This window comes from Anser brachyrhynchus (genome assembly GCF_964034855.1).
Source record: "Anser brachyrhynchus genome assembly, chromosome: 2".
In the NCBI taxonomy this organism is placed as follows: Eukaryota; Metazoa; Chordata; class Aves; order Anseriformes; family Anatidae; genus Anser; species Anser brachyrhynchus.
In genome coordinates, this window is record NC_137695.1 from 24,468,936 (window position 1) to 24,492,003 (window position 23,068).

Below are 23,068 nucleotides of genomic sequence, written 5' to 3' on the forward strand. Positions count from 1 at the left end.
CATCAGTGTCCTTCATTTAATAAATGCAGGATAAGCTAAATTTTAAAGTAGATTACATTTGGGGCTTTAGAACACCTTCTCAAGCTATCTGACATCCTGCAGAAATAGTTCCTATGTGTATTGCAGAGATTGCAGAGGAAGCTCTCAGAAGTTCCGATTAATATGTTGAAAATAGTGCATACAAGACATGAGGTAGTTGGCTGTATCATCTCTACTTTGGGGTGCCTTCACGATATCATCATTTCATAGTGTAGAATCGCTTAAGGCCATCAAATAGTAGAGTGCTTATTTTGAAATAGCTTCTATCGGCTCCACAGAACGCAACCAGAGGTTTGGTCTGTGGGACTTGAATTCATAGATCACATACCTTTTGCCATGATCCTCAGTGGACTTTTCACCTGAAGTTTTGATTATCCTTGTTAATAAAGCCTGTAAGGGAGGGATAGAGGTCGCTGAACAGTCCTTGTGAACAGAAGTCATTCACATGCACTAGACTTGAACTACCAACATACAAGTGTTAAGTCAACAGTTGTTTCACTGTTCTCATAACATGAATTCACTATTTGAATGTATGGCAAGCTCAGCAGATAGCAAAAGCCTTAAGGACTGAAACTGTGCTCAAAGGAACAGTGTATAAAGAAGAAGAATAGAATAGATTTTTTTTTGAAGTGGACACTGTAAACATGCAACTTATTCTAGTTTATCTATATTATAGGGATGTGGGGATTGATTGGCTTGATTTTTACTTTTATTTTTTAACTGTGGTAGCTTACATTTTGTACGTAGATTTTTTTTAGTTGGAAAGCATTTTTTTTTCCTTTAGAATGTAGGAAAATGGGGGAAAAAGAAAGCCTTTCATGTGAATATCTCAAAGTGAAAATGAAGGGAAGCTAAAATGCAGTGCTTTCAAATAAGACTAGAATCTTCCGTGCATGACATATTCAGACCTGAGAAAATGATGAAGGCAAACTTATCTTTTTATGTTAAGTTTTAATTCATTTATAGAAAGCTTTCTTTTCCTAGCTATAATACTATGGATGACTTTGAAATGGGATATCATTGAGTTTCAACCCTGTGTGAGATCAGCTGTAAGAATAAATGTAACTTGAAAATGAAACATTTTCAGTGATTCTTCCCTGGGGATTATACTTGTAGATATCAAAAAGCTATTGTTAATTCTTTAAAACTGTCCCTTAAAAAAAAAAAAAACAAATTTGTAAACTCTGTCTCTAGTATTTGTCATTAAAATTTTGTCACAGAAATATTAATACTCTTTCCTGATTAGCTAGAATTTATTTTTTTGGATTGTAAATGTGAGAACTGTCCACTACATGGTTTTACGAATTGTATGTTATAGTAGATAGATTAGTTTAATGTAAGCTACTCCAGTAAGCCATTTTATTGATCGTTGTCATCTTCCAGATAGAGTGCATAAATTTGAATTTTATACTGCTTCAGTTCTTTGTGGTGTTTTTGAAAAATTATTGACTGAGATGTTGATTTAGATGGCTTCTTTCTTTCTCTCTTTCTCTCTCTCTCTCTCTTCCTCCCTTCCTCCCTTCCTTCCTCTTTTTACTTTTTTTTCCCTGAATAGTCTAGGTTGTTGTGCTTTGTACTCAATACATTAAGAGTTTGCAATTGAACGTAAGGTTCTGTATATGCATACATCATAATTCTTAGGAGTTATCGTTCGTTTTCTGTGGAGAATTTTGTGTATTGTGAAGGCACTTCCATTTCTGTAGTGAAATGTTGCTGCTGTTGACAGCACGTGTAACTGTATGATGCTAAAGATGAATGACTCTGCTTTCACTTTACTGTCTTTCAGTTGGTGATGAGGAGTTCAGGCAAAAGATGCATATTATTTCACCTGATGTGGTGTAGGCTACATACACTTTCCAAATTAGTCTTTTTTTTTTTTTAACAGCATAATTTTAGTATATTATAAAGGCTTGAACACAGTACTAGCTGAGATAGAATTCTGTCCATGTGCAATAGATAACTTTTTCTGCAGATATGAAACACATGGCCAGTAGAGGAGTATTTATGTATTTATTTTTATATAGCAAGATGTGCTTTATTTTTGCAAGGTAAGGTATATCTGAGTCCTCTCTTGCATTTATCTAGATGCCTACCCCAAGTGGAAAAGCATACCGATCTGATCTCTCCTTAAAAGTAACGTAATTAGGAAATTCCATACATTGACTACATCTTGTCCTACATCTGTTATCCTTGTGTATCAACTGCAAGTCTAAGAGCTAAAAAGAAAAGTTAAGGCTTGGAAAATAGCAGTCAGCTTCCTGAAGAGGAAATCCTAAATCAAGTTAAAATTCAAGATCTTATCATAGATGTATTGAGCTAATGTGTTTTAGTCTGGATTATTTTATTTGTATGAGGTCTTTGCCAGCATAGCAAGAAACACAGAATTAATAGTAACAAACAAAACAATCTAATCGTAACTGTATTAGTATTCATAGGAAAATGTGGATTTGCTAGGAATTTTAGTTAGGTTTTCCTATTGCACACAAAGATTATAATTGTCCAAAGTCATTGAATTAATCTTTTATGTGCAAAGAATGCTCTCATGAAGCTGAAAATGTATCTAGACTGTTTTAAAGTATTTTTTTAATGTGTGAAATCATTACAAAATGTTCTCAATGTTGTTGTTCCCTTTGAACTTGTACTTTAAAAATTTTTATAATGCAAATTATATTTGGAATCAATCCATAAAAACATAAAATATCGTCTTTTATAGATAAAGGTTGCAAAGATAATTGACACCAAGTGTTACATTGCATTTCATTTCAGACAGTGACTATTTTTTAAGTGAAGTCCCACCATGGCAGATAATGCAGATGGTGTAGTTCAAATATTGGTATTGCAAAGCAAGTTTGACAGCATGTTGTACTCAGAATAACTTGTCACACATTCCGTTGTGCAATGTTATTCACTGCTTCACTTGCCATCTTAAGCAAAAAATGATTTTCTTTGCATTCAACACATTCTTGTTGCTGCTGGGTTGTTTTATTAAGGTCATATCTTGTGTACTCTATGTATTTTAATTTCAAACTAAAACCAAACTGATCAGTTTAGGAAAAGTATCATGTTTTGTGATTGCCAGTGATAACAGGGAACTGAACTGGAGTTGGACAGGTGTTGTCTCATCCAGTCCACTGGTTTTGAATAAAACTTGTTAGCCATCTTTTAAAATCAGTTTTTATGAAATATTATCAGTGGTTTATAAAGTGTCTGGATAGATGGCCAAATCACTTTCACAAGTAAGAAAATTTTTGAAACTGTAAAGTGTGTTTATTCTTTCTTTGTATATTCAGTTGGTGGGTGTTAAGAGGTGTGCAATGAGCAGTGGCTTTTCTTAGTCATGCAGTTTCTTGTATGAGGAGGAAATGGGTGCTTGTCTGTAAGATACTTGTACAAACTATTGCGTGTGGTTATTACTTCATGGGAAGGGTGGAACAGCTGGCCATTCTCCCTTGTCTTATGTGGAAAACATCCTCTGTCTTGGATGATTTAAAATAGACTGAGAACATTACTTCTAAGTTGTGTTTGGACATTATGTAGTATGACCACACAGAACACAAAGCAACTAGTGATATTCTTTTCACTATACAGTATTAATAAATGATGGATTGCAATGTTTAGTTCATTGACCATCAGCGCTGTATAATCAGTCTGTTCTAAGTATAATGATTTGCAGAAGACTGTACAATGATTATGTTGAAAAGCCCCAAAGATGCCCCCATATACATGAAAGACTGTTCTCAAGTGCCACATTCAAACATTTTGGAATCTGCCTTAGGATGAAAATGGCATGACTTAGAGTACAGGTAATATGAAGCTTGTACTTGTTGTTGGTTTCCATGCAGAAAACCATAGGTATTTGACCTTTTGATTTGTATTGACTTTTTTTGTTGTTGTTGTTCAATTACTCTTCTAGCTCCTTGGAAAACAAACCAGCCTCATGGTACAAGGGGCTCTGTGTGATCCAGATGGTGAAACTTACGAATTCCAATTGTAATTCTAGACTGCCTCTGACTACCAGCCAGGTTTTCCGATCCAGTTTGTGGTACCATGAGCAGAAACAGCATATATTTGTGCTGCAGGCATGTTGTGTTCAACCACAGTCAACAAGTGGGGTTGGGAGTAGAGATAGTGATAGGGATAGGGCTAACACATGGAGACAAGGGGGATAAAGAGAGTAGGGAGTTATGCAAAAATGCGAGGAGGCCTCCATGGATGAACAGAGTTCTTAAAACTCAGACGTAAAAGGGAGTATACAGAAGGTGGAAGCTGGGACTGGTAACCTGGGAGGAATACAGAGACATTGTCCATGCATGCAGATAAGCAGTTTGGAAAGCCAAAGCCCAACTGGAATTGAATCTGGTGAGGGATATCAAAGGCAAGAAAAAGGGCTTTTCTAAGTACATAACTGGGCCAAGGAAGACTAGGGAAAATGTTGGCCTGTTGCTGAATTACAGGGGCCCTGCTGACACAGGGCATACAAAAGACTGAGGTACTAAATGCATTAGTTGCCTCAGTCTTTACTAGCAAGACCAGCCTTCAGGAATCCCTGGACCCAGAGACCGGGGAGAAGTCGGTGGAAAAGGATCATGTTAAAGAAGCAGTCTGGACATACATAAGTCCATGGAAGCCAATGGGATGCACTTGTGAGTGCTGAGAGAGTTTACTGATGTCCTTTCAGGGCCTCTCTCAATGTTTGCTGAATGACCATGTTGACTGCAAGAGGTGCCTGAGGACTGAATTAACTGTAAATATTATCCTTATATTCAAAAATGGCAAGAAGGATTCAGGGAGCCACAGGCTGGTCAACCACACCTCTATCCCTGTTAAGGTGATAGAGGTGATAGATAATCCAGAAAACCATTTCCAGGCATGAGAAGGGCAAGAAAGAAATCAAGAGTAGTCAGCATGGATTCTGAAGGGAAAGGAATCCAAGGGGATGTCATACTTGACCAACCTCATAATTTTATGGTGAAATGGCTGGCTAGGTAGACCAGGAAAGAGTGGTGGATATTGTCTACTTAGGTACGGCTTTCAACTTTTTCTCCTTTGATATCTTCATAGAGAAGCTGTTGAATTTTAAGCTGGATGGGCAGAGAGTGAGTTGGACTCAGACCAATTTGATGTTGGTAGTATAAGAACAAGAAATATAGATGTTTTGAAAATGTTCTCATCATTTCAACTCTCATGTTTACTTCAGACCTCCACACTTGGGACACCTGAGAAGAGAAGTTTTGCCAAGAGTGGAACTCTTCTTTTTTCAGGTGAAGCCTCTATCTGCTTAAAAGCCAACCTAAGAAACTGAGTAGTCTTCTGGAATATGCCCCTGTGACTGAGACTAGGAAATAGATGAGTGGAACAAACAAGTTCTGCTTCATTTTGGGAGCATCTTACAGAATTTGTTCATGCCATTCACGTTTTGTTGTCACTGAAGCCTAGTGATGCTAGACTCAGCTGTGAGCCTTGAGATGAGAAGTATTTAAACATGTCTTTGTGACTGCAGTGGGACTCGAGCAAATGTGTAGAGTTCAAGCATGTTTTGCTTTCTTCAAAGTGGGACTCTGCAGAAGAGCGTATTTCTGATGTTTGTGTGAGGTGGGTCGGTGGAGCAGCCTGGTCATGAGCCAGGGTTGTGTTTTCCCTACTGGATTAATTGCACCTCTTTGTAATGTAAAAATGCTGCCATTCTGTGCTCTACTTTGTCTTTTTTTTTTTTTTTTTTTGGGGGGTGTGTGACACAGAAGATATTTCTATGTGATCAGGATGTGTTTTTCCCCATCTTAAGGTTTCACATGAATATATTAGTCCCCTTTCCTAGTGTAGTCTCTCCAGTGCCCCCCCAGTCCCAGGAGGTTTCTGGGGAGGCAGGAGCCATCTGAAGCACAGGCCAGCAGGGGTTGCTGTAGGAGTAGGAGATAGAGAAGAAGTGCTGCCTCCCCTTTGGAGAAGCCCTCTTTGTGGGTATGCTTCTGCTGCCCTCTTTTCCCTTGTACCACGCCCAAGCTTGATTGGGCTCGGCAGTGGCTTCCCAGTACAGAGTAGGTGTCGTTGCTTACTCACAGCTCTGTATATATTGTATGTTCATAAACATTATGTTTCCTCATTACAATGCTAGAATTAACTTCCTAGTTCATGTTTTGGCTCAATAAATTTTAAATGCTTTTTTGTATTTTTTTTTTCCGTAAAAGTGGACAATGGCATTCATAGTGCTTATTTCCAGATGCCCTTAGATTATTATTTTAATGTCATTTGTCACTCAAGAACTTGCTGGCTTCCTTCAGGACTGGGACATAATCGAATTGGGAATGATTAGTTGCATCCTTTTGATTGAATGTTGAGTTTTTTTCCTTAATTCCTCTGAAATCACCATTAGCTATTTTGGCTGCAGTTCTGCATTCCGTTGAGGCAATACTACATTGTAAATCAATATCTTTTCAAAAAGACTGCTGTAAATTGCCTAGATAGCATATGCATGGTTACTTTGGCTGCAATGCTGCTGCAGAGCTTGGATAGTCTGCCTTTCTGGGAACTCCACAGGCAAGTCCATCATATATTTAAAAAAAAAAAAAAAGTGGTTTTAGAAAGAGCATGGTATTGCTGCTGAAATTTAGACAGAGGAATATAGTACCCTTGGTGCTCATCTGTACCTTTTATATTTTATTCCACTGGGATTATGATGTCTTTAGGGATTTCTTTGTTTTCTGCTTTAGATTTCCCCCTTTCTTAGCTGTAGTACAGCCGTACCGTTTCAGCTTGCTAGTGCAGAAAGATGTTGTGAATTCATTCAGTTGCTGAATGAGCCCGGCCTGACTGCAAACACTAACATTGCCAGAGACATGTCAAAGAGTTGCCGGTGAATCTAACCTGATCGAGGCAACAGTAAAACGGTAAGATGGGGCTTGCTTAAATGTCTAGGATTAATCGAGTGCTGGGGTTTCCCGTTTAAACCTGCAGCCTAGTTATCACATGCTTCCAACTTGAGCAGGATTCATTCTGTGCATGTCAGGGTGGGTTTTCTTTGGAATGCTTAAAATCCAGGCAGAGGAAGGCGGTGGGAAGCTGGGGATGCCACATGAGACCTCTCAGCAACCACCCTGGTGAGACTCCCCGGCAGTGTTGCCTGCGGTTTGTAAATATCAGGGAAAAGGTAGGAGAAGGCTTAAAAGCAATGCTTTTCTTGCTATGGCTTTGTATTTCTCTCTCGGCAGCCTTATTTATTATTGTATTAAGAGGATAGTATGAGCAATTTTTTCCAATATATGCTTGGCTGAATGCCCTCTGGGACGAGTGAGTGAAGGACGTGATCAGCCACTTTCTCATCTCTGCTAACAAGTCTGTACATCTTGCTAGATTTGAATAGATGCCTTTATCAGAAACAGATTTGCTTGATATAGGAAGATAAAATTAAAACGATCCCTTATAAATGCAGACTATATCATGTTTGTCAGAGTATCCTTTTGCCTTACGAACCTCTGTAATTATTTTATTTCTATCACATGCTGTCTTTATTTAATAAAACAAAAAGCGAGGTAGTGGTTTTAAGTAGTCATTCTTGAACGCTTATGTAGGAGTGTGTTGGTAGCATTTTGGATCTTAGTGTAATATTTGAACCTGCATGAGAGCTTAGGGAAGCAGCATGTTTAGGAAAAGAGAGGAGGGAAAAAGCAGTTATGATTGGTACAAGATAGAAAGATCAAAACGTGATCATTGTATGGAATAATTTGAAATATTTTTGATGACTTAACTGACAGCTACTGTGTTTCAGTTGTTAGTGAAGCCGTAGATTAATCTCAATAGAAATCCAGTGGAATTGAACAACAAAAAAATATATTTCACCATATGTTCTAGCACATAAAGCAAACCAACTGTGGTAGTAATGGTAGAGTGATGAAATATGTTTTTTGCTGTTAATGATTAAGGGTAAAAGCTGAGGAGTTTTATTTCTAGGGGAGCATGTTTATGCTTTATGCAGCATGTGAATTATAATCCAAGAAGAAATCAGTTGTATATCAACATGGGATCAAATAACTAGTTTGACAGCAGTTCCTGCTTGTTTTTTTCTGTACTTGCCAATTAAGGTGTTTTTTTTTTCTTTTTTTTTTTTTTTTGACACTGAATACTATTAAAGGGGAAAGATTCAGTCCTATCAATTATTTTCTGAAGTTATTATTTTACTGGAGCTCCTTAGTAAAACCAATTCTTCTCTCATGTGTGACACTATATGTACTGCAGTGTAAGTGATGTGAAGTGGGCTGTTTCACACTGTATACAAACTTAATTTGCATAGTTTTGTCTCAAAAAGTAGAGGTGCTTCTTTTGTTTGAGAATAACCTTAAATACTTCTATTACAATAGCTGCAAGTGCTTTTTATGGAAGTTTTCCTTTGCTTATACCATCAGACCTTTTGCAAACCTTTAGTGCATTTGTCATTGTTTGATACATAGAAGTAATCCAGCTACTTGAGTTTGCTTTTACTTTGTATAATGAGTGAAACTCCAGAAGCTCTTATAAACGTAAGATTTTTTAAAGCAAATTTTAAATTAGTGTATTTCTTAGTGATGTATTTTCATCCACTGTTGCGTTCCCCCAAACTTTCTTTCTCAAACAGTTTTTTCTTCCCAAATGCTAAAACCACCAGCTCTATTCATTGTGTTACTACTGTCTCTGGGATTCTCCTATTTTAGCTTTCTGAGCTTAAGAAATCAGTAATGCTTTGGAAATTTTTTGATGCTAAGATTCATTAAACACAAATGTCAAGTAAATTAGGGGAAAAATAACATATAATATGGAAAATGTGACCAGAAGTTAAGAATGCAGATGGGAAAATTAAGAAATACATAGTTTAATCAGCAAGTAGAGGTGAACACTCCATAAAGATTATGACCTTCACTATGTGGATCAGTTTTGTAGCAAGGCTGATGTTTGTCACAGCAGGAGATTAGAAGTTACCTTTACCTGAGGAATGAATATTTGTCATATTCTCCTCCGTGTCTCTGATTCCTGATAGGAAGAATTTCAAAAAGTTGTAAACGAGCAAACTAATGATCATCGAGGCTATTGTCTTTGCAAAGGAGGTTAAGCAGTCTTTGGAAGTCCTTCCTACAGCAAGACTGGTTGCCTCATCTCTTTTTTATCCATTTTGTTGTGTAAATCTTAAACAAAAAAACCCACAGTTTTTAATATTTTTTCCCTAAACGAGTAAGCTTGGAGGAGCTATTTAAAAAGTAGTCCTATGCACTACTTCCCACATGGACAGGCACACTCTCTCTGGCAGGCCGTTCCTGTTTCCCTGAGACCCAAAAACAAGAAAATTGATAGTACTATTAAAAGAGTTTGTGATTACACTGCAGTACAGATATCCATAGTCAATCACAACTCGTGGTTGGCACTGTGACCATGAGTCACGAAGCTCCAGTGGAATCCAGCTGTCGTAGGTAAAGGATCATTTTGTTCTTTGAGAAGAGTCCTAGAACTGTGCCAGCTACCACTGAGCGGTTTGCCTTATGCAGTTTTCGGAGTGCTGTCCTGGCTTGACCTGCGTGGTGAGCAAGAATTTGCTGGGAAGAGAGCTTGTGACAATGCTCAGCCTGGGTCAGGTGAGGGTCTTGGACAATAAAATTCAGTGACTTCTTTATAAATGTGAGAGCTAGGGTGCTCCTTAAAGCACACAGGAGCTGCAAAGTGATCCTGTTTCGCAGATCCAGATAGCTTTGTTGTGGTTATTTCCCACTGAAGTCCCGGCAATGCAAAAATATTTACCTGTCAGGCCGTGCTAATGCACGGTTTGTAAATTTGGTTTGATAATAATAGTGTTAAAATTTCCTAAATATTTCAGGTAGTGGTACCTTGATAATTATACCTTTCTAAGCATGTTGAAATGAAGGAAAGTGTCCTAGCAAATGTAAGTTGAAACAATGGAGAGGCTGTGTGATAACAGTACCCCAAAGTCTATTTCAGAACTAAATAAAATTTTATATTTTATTTATATACTCCTATACTATTTAAATACAATTATATAAATACAGCTGTTCTTGAATCAGGAATCACAGATTAAATATAACGTTTTTAATGCTTGAGTTTCCTTAGGTAGGTCCAGACTGGCTTTCAGCCTCTCCCATAGGTTTTTCATTTGATACCTTGGCAGGAAGGTGCACGAATGGAAAGTTGGTTAGTTAATGAATATTCTTATGGGCTTTTTTTGGTTATTATTATTTTTTATTAACATTAGAGTCAGGAAAACTACTCCTAGCAGCAGCTCCATCTGTAATGAAGTGCTTTTTCCATGTACGTTGACTTCTGTGTTTTGGTGTAGTTCAGTAAATACCTTTCTGTGACTACTTATTGCTTTTGAGATAAGTTTATTATCTGTTTTCAAAAGTAATGATTGTTCTAAGTGTGGCTTGTTTTTCACTGATACTTCCACTCCATGTCCTATTATAAGCCTATGTAGAATTCAGGATTTAGCAATTTATCAAGAGCAAGTAGTCAGATAGCAATATAGCTAGTGTTGAGTGTTGCATTCAGAGGGTGATATTGTGTTATCAGATTTTTGAATCAATAGCATAAGCAGAGCATTTTGCCTTTGTAAAAGTAACTTCTGGACTTTTTCTTCTGTTGTTGGTGAATTAACGTATCGTGATCATGCTCTTTTGTTTATCATATTTTTAGGCAATTGAGCTGTCTCTGAAGTTCCTATATCAGTTCTGGACTGGCCCGCTTAGGATGCAGCAGGAGGCAGTTTTATCAGTTAATTGTCTTATTCCATGACAGTGCACTAGTCAGAAATGGTGTGAAAATTGTTAGGTGAGGTTTTTTGATTTGTTTTGCAAAAATGTTGAGAATTTATTATTGGAATTTTTATAAGTCACTGCTGCAATAGAACTTACTGTCTTGTCATAGTGACTAGGAGATCCATTGCAGCTTCTGATTGAAAATAAATTTATGACAAATTTCAGCTAGACTTTTACATAAATGTAAAGTAAGCTAAGTTAGTAACAAACATCATATCAGCAAGATTTTGACCCAGTTTATATCATTCTGTTCTGGAACTTGTATCAGATTCATGTAAGTTGTATTTCAGTTTTGCTGTGTAGGATGCTTGTAATTTAATATTATGTTGTATATGACTTACCTGAAGAGGAAAATACCAAAAGTGCAAAGTGAGCAGTGGGGAAATAAAGACTCCAGGAAAAAGCATAATGCCTGTTTGTGTATTGTGAAAGCTCAGCTTCATTTATTCATTGCTGATGCCTTCCAGTCTACAGGTTTAGTATGTTTGAATATGTCCTCTTTAAGTCTACTAAATCTTTGTAGAAGTGCAAAGAAAAAATATTTAAAACTGTAGAGACTACAAGTAAAATGTTTTGCCTGGGCTTTGCATAAATAGTGTTTTTATGTAAAAACAAATATTTTCCATTGATTAAATATCAGTTACAGGTATGTTGTTTTAATGTCATAAAAAAGAGTTGTCTTGGAAAATCCTAGAGCTTGGTGATGGGGGTGGTTGGTTTTGCCACTGCCATGGGAAGTGGTGGAGCCACCACCCCATAGCTTTCGAGTTGGCATGGAATTACCTGTATTTGTCAAAGTGGTCCAGATACTGAAGAGGATATAATTACAAAATGTGATTTTCCTGATGATAGACAGGCAGCCATGCAGGAAAAGTCATGCATAATATCTGCAGTCAGTTTTGTTGATGTATTTTCATGAGAAATTTAGTGTACTGTATGGATGGAGGACTTCTTACTGGTGTTCCGAGTCGAATGCTAGATGTGATTTTTAAACAATTTGCTGCTTGGATTTTGTTGTTTGTTGCAAGTTATTTGAGATGAACTCACAGCTTTGGAGGCACAAATTGCCACTGACTGTAGCAGGCTCAATTGTTTTGTACTGTTACAGCTTTTTCTCTAGAATTGATTTGAGCACAGCCATAAGTCTACTGCAACACACATTCTCTCTTGAACTCATCAAAGAAGCAGCAGTGATTTTCACTTTTCTGTTGAATTACCTAGTTTTTTGAAAATTGAGCATTATCTCTGAGCTGTTCAGAGAATTCTTGCAAAATTACAGTTGTCCTTATAATGAGCTCTTCTCACTATCATTTCAAAACCTTTCCATTTAAGCTTTATACATCTCTGCAAGAAAAGATGTATTGGAGTGTTCTTCATATTCTGAATAATTTTGGATGCTACAATTTTCATTACAGCCCCTGACAAAATTCTGAATTATGGGACGTAGGATATTTACAAGGCTTCTGCCATTTTATCCAACATTACACATTATGTACTGAGAGGCAAGTTTCATTATGCTTGCTTACACCTTTTTGCTTTGTAAGCTATTGTGCTACTGCAAGTCTGACAAATCTGCAATGGCTGCTGGAAAATTCCTTTAAGACTTTTCATTCAAGTTTGTTAGAGTTCTGTAACCAGGATTTCTATCTGGGGGGAAAAAAATGTAACAAAAACAAACAAACAAAAAAAAGTCAGGTGTGTGAGAAATCCAAACACAGATGAGGACTCTCTTCATTTGTTTGTGAAGCTGGACTTGTCATCCTCATCTGAACTCTCAAACTTTCACAGAAGAAAACATTGGCAGAAAGATCATGGATGGCTGTTTCAAAGATTTTTGGGAGACTGAATTGGAATACAGGGTATTCAAATCTCTGATGGTACTTGGACAATAGAATAATAAGTTTTAGCTTTTTTTCTCTATATCTATTTATACTGATGTGGCAGAGGATACCTTGTCAAATTCAGTGGCTCAGAAGATAATATGTAAGGCACCAGATCTAGCATCACTGGGAGAGCTTTTCTTTCCTAGTGACATTGTTCTGCCTTGGAAGCTGCATTTCTTAAGCTGTAAGGTTGTTGACCTCAGGGATGAAGCATCTAAGAGCAGGAGAAATTTCTTTCTTGGTACCAGAATGAAACTTTGAAATGCATTAGAAGTGTAAAATAAAGAATTCTTGTTACCTAGTTTTTCCTCTAGCTTTTGGTAAAGATAGTAAAAAGGAACTTTAGAAGATAAGGAAGGAAAGGCAAGAAGAAAAAATGAAGAGAAGAAGAAAGCGAATAAAGTAACTAAATACACACAAACACACACACACGTGTATATTAACATGAGAATTAATCTGATTGAAAGAAAAAGGAACCAAACTAACTTACTCTTCTAATCTTGAGTTATTTTTTGCAAGGCATTTTTAAATGGTTTGATGGTATGTGAGATGGTATATTGATTTGTAATGGACTGTAGAGCATGCTGCTTTAGTGCATGAAGGCAAATGGTTGTAAAAAACTTTCCATGTGAACTGCATATATTTTGCAAAGATGGTTGTATAACCTGTCCCCTTCCTCTTTTCTTTTTGTAAGAAAAGTGCTCTTTAGCCTATATATGAAAGTTGGTCCTGGGTTCTTGAGACAATCTTTGACTGATTTTTCAGCCTGAAGTGAATTCTCTGGTTCATTGTAATTATATATATATATATATTTATCTCATCATATCTCATTGCTTTCATCTGACTTCAGGCTCACCAGATAAAAGAGTTTAGTTGAATTTTTAATATAGCAGTTGGCCTGTAGTCTTACACTATCAGTTGCATGACCAGATTTGACCACTGGCAGTATTTCTGTTGCAGTCCCTGCTTGTAAGAGAATAAATATTGTTTTTATTTTCCAGTGGAAGTACTTGGTGATGCCTGTAAATGAATCAAGTGGCTTGCAAGCATAGGCAAAGGAGCCTAAAAGAGCTAAGCAAAACCTGCTTTCAAGTCATGGAGTTGTTCACCATTTGTTTTCCTAAAAACCCTATTGACATAGCCTTAGATTTAGCAAGAATAGGCATTTTGCTGTCAAGTCTCTCAAGATTTCTCACATTTCAGTATGGCAGTGGGAAGACTTTCTGCATTTATGGATACACCCTTGATTACTTCATGACTGGGGGGAGTGTTGGAGGACAAAATAAAAATATAAACCTGTAAACTCAGACTTAATATAATGTTCATACAAAGCTACTAATAATGTGCTTAAGAAAAGAAAACTGCATGAACTTGCATTGGCACATGGAGCCATCTGTTGGAGCAGGAGGTTGATACGGGAAAGGGATTGAAAATATATTTTTTTTAATCTTTATTTTTAAATGCTGTTCATATGGTTACAGAGGAGGAAAGACAACAGCTACAAATGGGTAACTAAGTAAAAGAATATAGAAACCACCTGTCACGATTTCATGGGAGACACTTTCTCCCCTGTTCTGCCGGTTACGAGGAGCTGTTGGCTTGTGGCACTTGCTGGAAGCCATCTGCTGCGCTGATACCTCCTGCTCCGGTCTGCTCCACTGCCCTCCTGCTTGGCTTGCTGGAGGAGCAACCCTTCTGCTTCTGGGTACAGTAAGTCTTGAACTGGGTTAATGGAAGCAGCAGCCCTGTGCTAATTCGATGATGTGATACTTAATTTGTAGCAAACCTGAGCATCGGGCAAGTGAAAGGAAGAATTTATTTAGCAGAGTCCTCAATGCTAACACAGTTGTATTTTTAGGGCATAAGTACAGAGAGAGAGCAACGCTCCCCATTAGATCAGCTCCATTGAGTTTGTCTCTTTTCATGTACGTTACCGGCTGTCAGGGCTTCTGGGTGACCTTCAGCTGAGACCCTGTCCTTAGGTGACTCCTCGCTACTGTTGTTGCAGAACAGGATTTTGTTGTGAGGACATAACGGAGGCTTTTATACACCTAAGGTCAAGTCTGGGCTCTATTCAAAATCAACCCTTTTTCCCTGTGAGGAGAGGAACATCAAATTTAATGGACTGAAAACCCACTTTTTCTGAAGCTAACCTTTGCTATGAACAGAACAAAAAATAATAATTTTAGAAACGCTCTGCTCCACCTTGCCTTGTCCAATTATTGCACAATCATGTGCAATAATTCTTCACTCATAGGATTATGCTTCATTTGGTAATCAGGCTAATTTTTAGGTATTAATTTAGCAGATTAAATAAGTGTTATAGTGCAGGTTTGGCTGGGGAGTTGTTTAAGCACTGACCATAATAACTTAGAGTGGAATAATTTATTTTTCCTTGAATCAGGTGTTAAAGCTTCTTTTCAGATTTGTATGATTTTGGGATTCCTATTTCAGGTCTGATCAGTTGGCCTTTATATGAGAGTGACTTGTTTCGCACTTGGCAATGCAGCGCAGACATTTAATCTGCTCATTGAGTTCAGCCTTTCAGACAAACAGGGAGAATTAATGCCAGAGCTTCCAGTTCAAAAATGCTTCCATCTGGCACTCTAGTGACCTTTTTATATTTGTGTTCTTCCATATGACAAAGACAGTTGGTTTAACATCAGCTTTGACTTCAGAAAGAAAAAGGCCATTTTTGGAGTAAGCCTCCGAGATGGGCTGTCTCACAGATTTATGAGCAAGTTTGTGCGAGGTACAGCAAGGATCCCATGATGTCACTGGATACCACTTTCAGTCTCCAAGCTCTGTTTTCAGTAGTTGCTAGTTCACAGCTAACATAGCTGGCGCTATCTGTATCCACATAAAGTTAAACAAATAATACCTGCGAGCTGTAGTTCTGGGACATTCATTGTAGAGCCTGTTACACCCAGAAGTTACCACACAAAAATTGCAGGCCATCAGGACAGGAAAATAAATGTCTTATTTTATCATAATTTTTTTCCTCACATCTTCCTTCCTTGTCAGACTGTTACTCTGTTTCTTGTCCTTTGTTTTTTCCCCTTTTTTTTTCTGTCTTACCCAACTTCTCTCACTGCTTTTGTAGCTGTGCCCATCAGATGTTCGAACCAAAAACCTGGTGCATCTAATTACAGGGAAAGGTGAATGTGGAAGGGCATCTCTTAAATGTGGGCCTGACTATGCTGGTTGTTCCAGTGTGTCACAGGTGATGTCTTTTAGCATTACATGCTCTACTTCCCCTTTCGTGATTTTTGTTCCCTTATCTCATCACTTGTTCTTCCTTGATCTTTTTCCTTAGCACAGCCCGTGCCTTCCCACCAGTTAAACTCTCTTCTCGATCTGTTCTTGTCTGGTTTTCGACTTGTGGGTGCTGCAGCTCCTTGCTGGGGCAGCTGCCGGCCCTCTCAGGGCAGATGGAGGGAGCGGCCTCCCCTCAGGGGAGCAGCTGAGGGCAGGCCCGCGGTTGTGACATGACAGGTCCCTCCCGATGTTTTGTTCTCCAAAGAGAATGATCCTCAAGATTGTCAGTTCCCTTTTTTATTTTGAACAAAGCTGCTTATAATACTCCAGAACATTCCCAAATGATGTTTTGTAAGTAGCAAATGTCAAATTCCAGTGCTGCCAGAATCGGCAAATGACTTGTGTAGTTCTCAATTGCCATGGTACCAAGGCACGACAGAAAACAACATGCTTATAGAAGATAATGAAAACTCATACCCAGATAGGATTTTTCAGTGAAAATTAATGCTGGCCGTATGCTCTCAGCAATTCAGCTGTTGGGTTAGTAGTCACTTAACTATTTATGATTCTTTTCTTTATACATCTGTCAGCTAAATGCAAGTGCTAAGTCTTATTCTCAGCAATAAAGAGCTTGTTGTGCCACCTTCCAGAGGGCTTTGGCTCTACAAATTATAATCGATATCTTCATAACATTTCACTTAAAAAGCCCAAGTGCTTTGCAAAATTAATTAGTGCTCCTGGTTTCTCCTTGTGACAGGGGCAAGATCGTTATTACAAACAGAGAAATGGAACTGCAGAGAGGTTAAGTGACTTCCTTGCCTCAAGTCATTCAGTATTATTTTTTCACATCATGGGTGCTGGATCTTGGATTTCTCTATATAGGGTCCTTTCGTATTACTTCTATTGAAAACAGTGCAAATAGGGGAATTCAGATTTTCTGTTTGGATTTTTTAGCAAGAATTTTGGGTGTTTGCTCTGGTATTTACCCAGTTGACCACTTCTTCCCAGGATGCTCACAATGACAATGTCTAATAGAGAAGAGTAGCACTAAAACATGGATGGCATTTTTTTGACATTTTATGTAAGTGTGTAGGTACTGGATGACCAAAGTGAAAATGTGTAGGGTGCTACATGTAGGAATCCAAAGTCAGGTATAATGCATCTTTCTAAAAGACTCCATGAGGTTTAGAATAGTATGTCTTTACACTTTACAAGCATATATATTTTTTTCCTTTTGTGTGGTAGGATGTTTGGTCTGTCATGCCAAAGCTAAAGAAAAGATTGTTCTTTGTTACTGAGGATGTCTTTATTTGTATGAATAAATTCCAGTGATATGGGACAGCCAGTCTTTTACTAAGCACCCTAACAGGTAATTAATTCAGGGGACATTCATGAATGTTTTAAAATTCATGAACCATAAGCACTATAAATTACTTACATGTTTTAACTGATTACTCTCACTCTTTAAATGCTATATAACTTGAAACAGTAACTGAATTAATCCAGAAACCTTGAATTCTAAAAATACTGTTTGCTTGGGAGCAAAATACTGTTTGCTCTGAATCTTGTCAACAGTGATGAACTGAAAAAAGCTTACATTGAAATTGTATCAGGGCAACTAAATTTGATAGTTTTATTTATTTATTTTAACATTTAACCTAAATGAAGATTAAGGAATATTGCGTGAAATGATGTAAGGTGAATCAAAAGATACCTTTAGAAATGGTTCCATGAGTGGTTACACTGCCTTTATTTAATGGGGCATATTATGGAGTCTTGGATGGAGCAAAAATACACTACTGATTTCTGTCTCTTCAGCAGTAATTTTTATGGGAAAAAAAATGGGCTGCTTGCAGACATTATGTCTTGAGATATGATAAATACCGTGATGTTGAGGTGGGAGATGTAGGAAACTGCAGCCCAGTGATCCTTACTGATGTAATGATGATTAAGTGTGTTTATCCTACAGCAGCCTTGGGATCTCAAACTGACTGTGAGACTGAGTAGGATGAGAGGGGAAGAAAAGGCTGTCCGAGCTGTTTTGTTGTCTGTTGTACACCATCTCCTGATTCTGATAAGCAGCTAAGAAAGTTGCAAAGTATGATCTGTTTTATGCTTTTTTTGTGGTTATAAAATTAGGAATTGTAAAGTGTATGATGTTTTAATGTTCTGGGTGTGTGGTAATGTTTTTTCTTACTTTAAATAAATAAAAACACACACAGAGAAGCATTAAAATAACCTCTAGTACCAGAGTGCACTACCTTTTGTGGGGCTGCTTTTTATTTTGGTTTACGTTGCCAGAACCTATAATAGCTCAAGTAATATTAGAATTGCTATGACTGTTTTGATTTGCGACTTAAATAGTCCTTTATTTGTTTATTTATTTATTTTTCAAAAGTAGAGAAGAGCACTTCAGGCAACTACAAGGTGGGTCTTTGTCCTGTAGGTTTTAAGTGGCAAAAAGACTTCTGTCTCATCATCTCTCATTTTGTCTTAGATTTTTAGTTAAGACTGACTGAATAATTGGGGACAAATTTAACTAGTGGGTATAGATCAGCTATCAGGGTGTGCAGAGTGAATGAGACATCAGTGATGGTTCTGGTTACTACGTGGGGTATTGGCATAGTGTTTGGCAGCAGGGAGAGAAAAAACGAAGGGAAGTAAAACTGTATTTAACATTAATGAGCCTTATGTAAGATGTAATGGGCAGGATGTTCATGGAGTGGTGCTTCTGTCTGACAACACCTAGGCTGACAGGCATCTTTTTTTCCAAGACTGGGGTCAGGGACTCTCAGCTATTAATACTACTACCTCACTTGGTAGGAACAAACATACATGGCTATTTTCAGATTTCCCATGAAGACACTGAGTCCCTGGACAATTTCTAAGTGCTGCTTTGGAAATGCTTTTCCCATACAGTAACTTCAAAATAACAATAACAATAAAAACAGTTTCTGTATAACTGCTCTGTTCTCTACGGAGAAGAGCAAGACTCCTTCCAAAGGGAGGTTCAGAGCTGGAGTCTAGTAGGTTGTCTAGGACTTTGGTCTTGGAAATGAAGCAGAGACTTGATGTCCTACATGTAGAGATTGTTTGTGTGAATACCATACAAACCATTCCTTTTTTTTTTTTTTTTTTTTTTTTTACCTTTTTTCCTCATAGGCAAGTGTCACTTCCATTGAAATTGTCTGTCCCTTGTCCTTGCCCCTCTGTAGCTGTTTTTGCTTTCTTCTGTTTCAGCATGCTTCCTCAAAGAAACCTTGATGGGATTCTTGCCAAGCTGGAGCTCCAGTGGTGGGAAGTAGGCACAGCTTCCCTTCTGTTTCGTGCCTGGGCAGCCGAAGGTTCCCAAAGCGAGAGGCAGTGAATCAGCCAGTGACTTTCCCAAGCCTTTGCAATTTGGTGCAAGGTTAGGAAGGAAAATCACACCTGCTCAAACAGCCCTGGCAAGGCAGAATGTTTTGCTCTATTGCCTGTTGCATTTGCAATAATCTATAGTTATTAAATGTATTAAGTCAATTGGCTTTTTCTTTATCCTGTTTTCTATGAAGAGAGAAGGCATAAACTGAGAACAGATTTCCCTGTTCCCCAAAGTTAGGGAATCTTCTGCCAGAAATACCTCTTCTGAAAGAGACAGCTGTGACTACGCTACACCTGTTCTAAACGCCAAGGAGTTTCTGAAGTAGTCTATACATCTGAAAGTTACGCTTTGTATATTATTTGTGGTGGGAAAAGTATCAAATCATGGTAGAAGCTCCAGAAGGGCAGAAAAAGTTGCTCAGTGTTGACATACCTGAATGTTTATTTGTACAATGTTTTAAGTTTAAAAAAACACACAAACAAAAACACAGTAATTAAAATGCTTAATAGCTCACGATGTTTGCTACATTTTCATTAAATGGATATCATATTTATACTCTCCTCTTTCTCTTGATGACATTTTATAAAGCATAATTATCATCTCGTGTATGACAAACCAAGATACCACCTGTATTCTCTGTGGGTGCATTTGGGGTAAATATTTGTAATAGTTAAGGTCCCATTGATCACATCTTGTAACACTGCTTTTAGATTATTGTGACATTTACAACATCCCAGTTGAGTGTGTGTGCTGCACTGTGTTAAGTACAGCGTTACATAGATTTATAGAGTAAGGGCAAGAAGGGGGTAATGAATCATACGGATTGACTTCCTATATGTCATGAGCTGTTACACTTGTTTAACTTTGTTTTTCATTCCAGTAACTGTAGCTAAGCAGATATTCAACAAAATCATCCGGTCTTGAGGCAGCAGTGGATGATTTTGTCATCTTTATTGGAATGCAATGGGGGGAGTTCTGCACGTAGGTTTACTGAACGGGTAGTCCCCATTCTGAAGAGCCTGTGGCTTAAGCAGATAACACATGAAATGAGGTATAAAGACATGCTCTGCCTTACAGATGGCAAAATGAAGTTATAGAAAAATTCTGATTGACCCTGAAGAGTACACAGGAGCTTCTGAAAGAGGCTTTTGTGACAAATACTGTGTTTTAATTGAAACATAGTCCTTTATCTTTCATGCAAAAAGCAAGCTGGAAATGAGACATTAGGCGTGTGACTACCAGCAAGGAGCTACCAGATGGGACAGATTTACTTTTGTAAGAGCTTCTGAGAAGAATTTTTATCTACCTTCGAGTAGCTGAGATTTATAAAAACCACTTTTGCAGTGCTGGTATAAGCAAAAATGATAGTTAAAAGGCAAAATCGGTGTAGTAGAAAAATTCAACCTGTGCTGTTCTTCAAAGTGATCTGGTCACCTCAGTGAAATCTAAAACCATTTCTGTGCACAGGAAGGTTTCCAAAACATTTGCACTGTTAAGTCACTGTAAAATAAGTCACTGTGAAATAAGTTTGACAATTAGCTGGAGCGCAGGATGGCACGTCTGCATGCCCTTTACCTGATGGCAAAAGCAGGGTTATCGTGGTAGTTTAGTTCTTGCCGATGGAGGGAAAACTGAAGTCACTAACGTGTTTGCTGCAACCTTACGGTGTGTAATGCTGAAGCTATCGCCCATGCTCAGTACTGGTGTTTTAGACTCTCTCAGATTTTATAGAGCGGAATTTTAAGGTTAAGTTTGACTTAGTTTGTGACGATGTAAAACAACCACCTAGATACTATTTCTTCTAAGAAAAACTCTCAGGCAAGGTAGATGGGTTGGAAATGTATATCCTTAAAGAACAGCAGAAGCTTGGCCCCGTTAGTTTCTCAGTGCTCAGCGGTCACTTGGTGAGATGTTTAATTAATGCCAGCAGACTATTGCGGTCCTTGAGAGAGAAGTGATGAATGAAGCAGCGCTGGCATGAGAAGTGCCCCAGTGACAGAGCAGGGAGCAGTCTCTGGTTTTGCACTTCTCTACCATCTTCTGTCTTCTTCACTGGTGATGCTGCTATACCGTGCACCCTCTGGGGTGCCTGACTTCTGCCCGGGGGGTTGGCTGCTGCACATCTTGCTTCCAGCCATTTGCAAGTTTGAGGGTGGCTGTTAGAAGATGATGGCGGGGAATTTTATCCCACTCCTGACTCAATCAAGTGACCTGAAGGTGAAAGTGTTTCCCTGCAATATCTAATTCCAAACTATTAACTGCTTCCAGTGTAGAGAGGATCAATAGTAACAGATGTGTAGCTTTTATTTATTTTTTTTTTTCATTTTTTCTTTTAATGCAAGGCCTACTTAGCCCACATTAGTGTACGACATGGAGACTTTCCAGTGGACAAAGAAATGAGACACAGCAGTCGTGGCATTGTTAACCATAGCATGCTTGTAGCTGTGGATTCCAAACACTTTAACCAGTCACAGGTGGCATTTTGTAATTTGGAAGGAAGACAAGTACAGCTTTTCACCTTTTCTCCCTATCCCCTGTCCCTGTTTTCTAGATCATAGGATTTCAGAGGCTAAGAGATACTTACTAATTTATTTGCATCTACGTTGATTAAGCAAAATGAAAGTGTTGCTATTTTAACTGGAATTTCAGTTTATGTTATGTCAAAACATCTTGTTGGTAGCAACCATCACAAGAACACGAATCTGGAGAGGACAGTGGGAAGTGTGTGGGTGCATGGCTGTGCATAGTAGGTTTTTTAGAAAAAAAAAAAAGCCAATTAATTTTACAAGAAGGCTAATTAAAAATTCTTTGTGCAGCAGCTCTTTATCTTTTCTCTCTGAAGTAATAGACCAAAATTACATAATTGCTTTAATTTTGGCCTTAGAGAGTACTACCATTTGAAAAGAAGGGGGGCTGTTCCTCTTCTCTGTTAAAAGTTGGTTGTGTTTTAGTCCTGGAGAAACCACGTTAATGAGAAGAAACATGAACCCTTGTAAAGCTGGCTTGTAATGCTAGTAATGGCCTTAATTGGAGCTGAACTGGTGCATGGTAGTTTGGCCAGATGGCACCGTGTGAGAAGTGCTTTAAATTTTTAACGTATGAAAAAAAATCTTTGATCTGCTGCTACAGCTGATCATCAAACCCACGAAATGTTAAAAACTCAAGGTATAGCCACATGGTACTTCTGTAAACAATTGGAATAAGGCGGATTTCAAGGCACAGAATTCCTCAGTGGAAGAGGCAAAGAATAATTTTTTGGAGAAGTCTGTGTTGGAGACATTTGGGTTATGGAGGAAGAGTCCTGTTTATATCTTAATTTATTTTTTTTCTTCATGTTGCCCAGTTTATGGCAGCAGCTTTTCCACAATGCTCAGATTGTGGGTGCTTAAATGGAACATTATGCTTGTTTAAGTGTATGTATGAGAACAGTAGAGTTGATAGCAAATTATCACTTTCTACCCTTAAAGACTTGCAGATATCTTGGAAAAAACACATTGGAGATTCTTTTGATTTGCCTTAAGTTTCAAGGAGCATCTAGGGTCTGTCTGCAACACCTCTCATAGCTTTTCCCTATAGCCTGAGAGCTAAAAGCGTTTCTGTTCTTCCTTACATAAAAGTGGAATCTCTAGTGCAGTATGCAGAAGCTGAAACCTCAAACACCCCCAACTACACCCCAAAACTTGTGTGATTTTAAGAAACTTCTTATAAATCGCAGTGTGAAAAATACATAATATACATAA

At 38.0% G+C, this 23,068-nt stretch overlaps 1 protein-coding gene across 4 annotated transcripts in view; it reads left to right on the forward strand.

The window, feature by feature from the left end:
• The window catches only part of CDK14 (cyclin dependent kinase 14), a 348,887-nt gene that overhangs the window by 58,401 nt on the left and 267,418 nt on the right, over nt 1-23,068 (forward strand). Inside the window, exon 1 of one of the 4 annotated variants that reach the window (XM_080582563.1) lies at nt 6,651-6,923. The exons of 2 other annotated variants lie outside the window; for them this stretch is intronic. Coding sequence is in view for 1 of the 2 variants with exons in the window: in XM_080582562.1 (XP_080438688.1) it covers nt 7,109-7,183 (75 nt within the window). In the remaining variant the exon portion in view is untranslated. Of the gene's footprint in view, nt 1-6,650; nt 6,924-7,037; nt 7,184-23,068 lie in introns of those variants that run through there. One more of the 4 variants, XM_080582562.1, reaches the window with a different exon arrangement.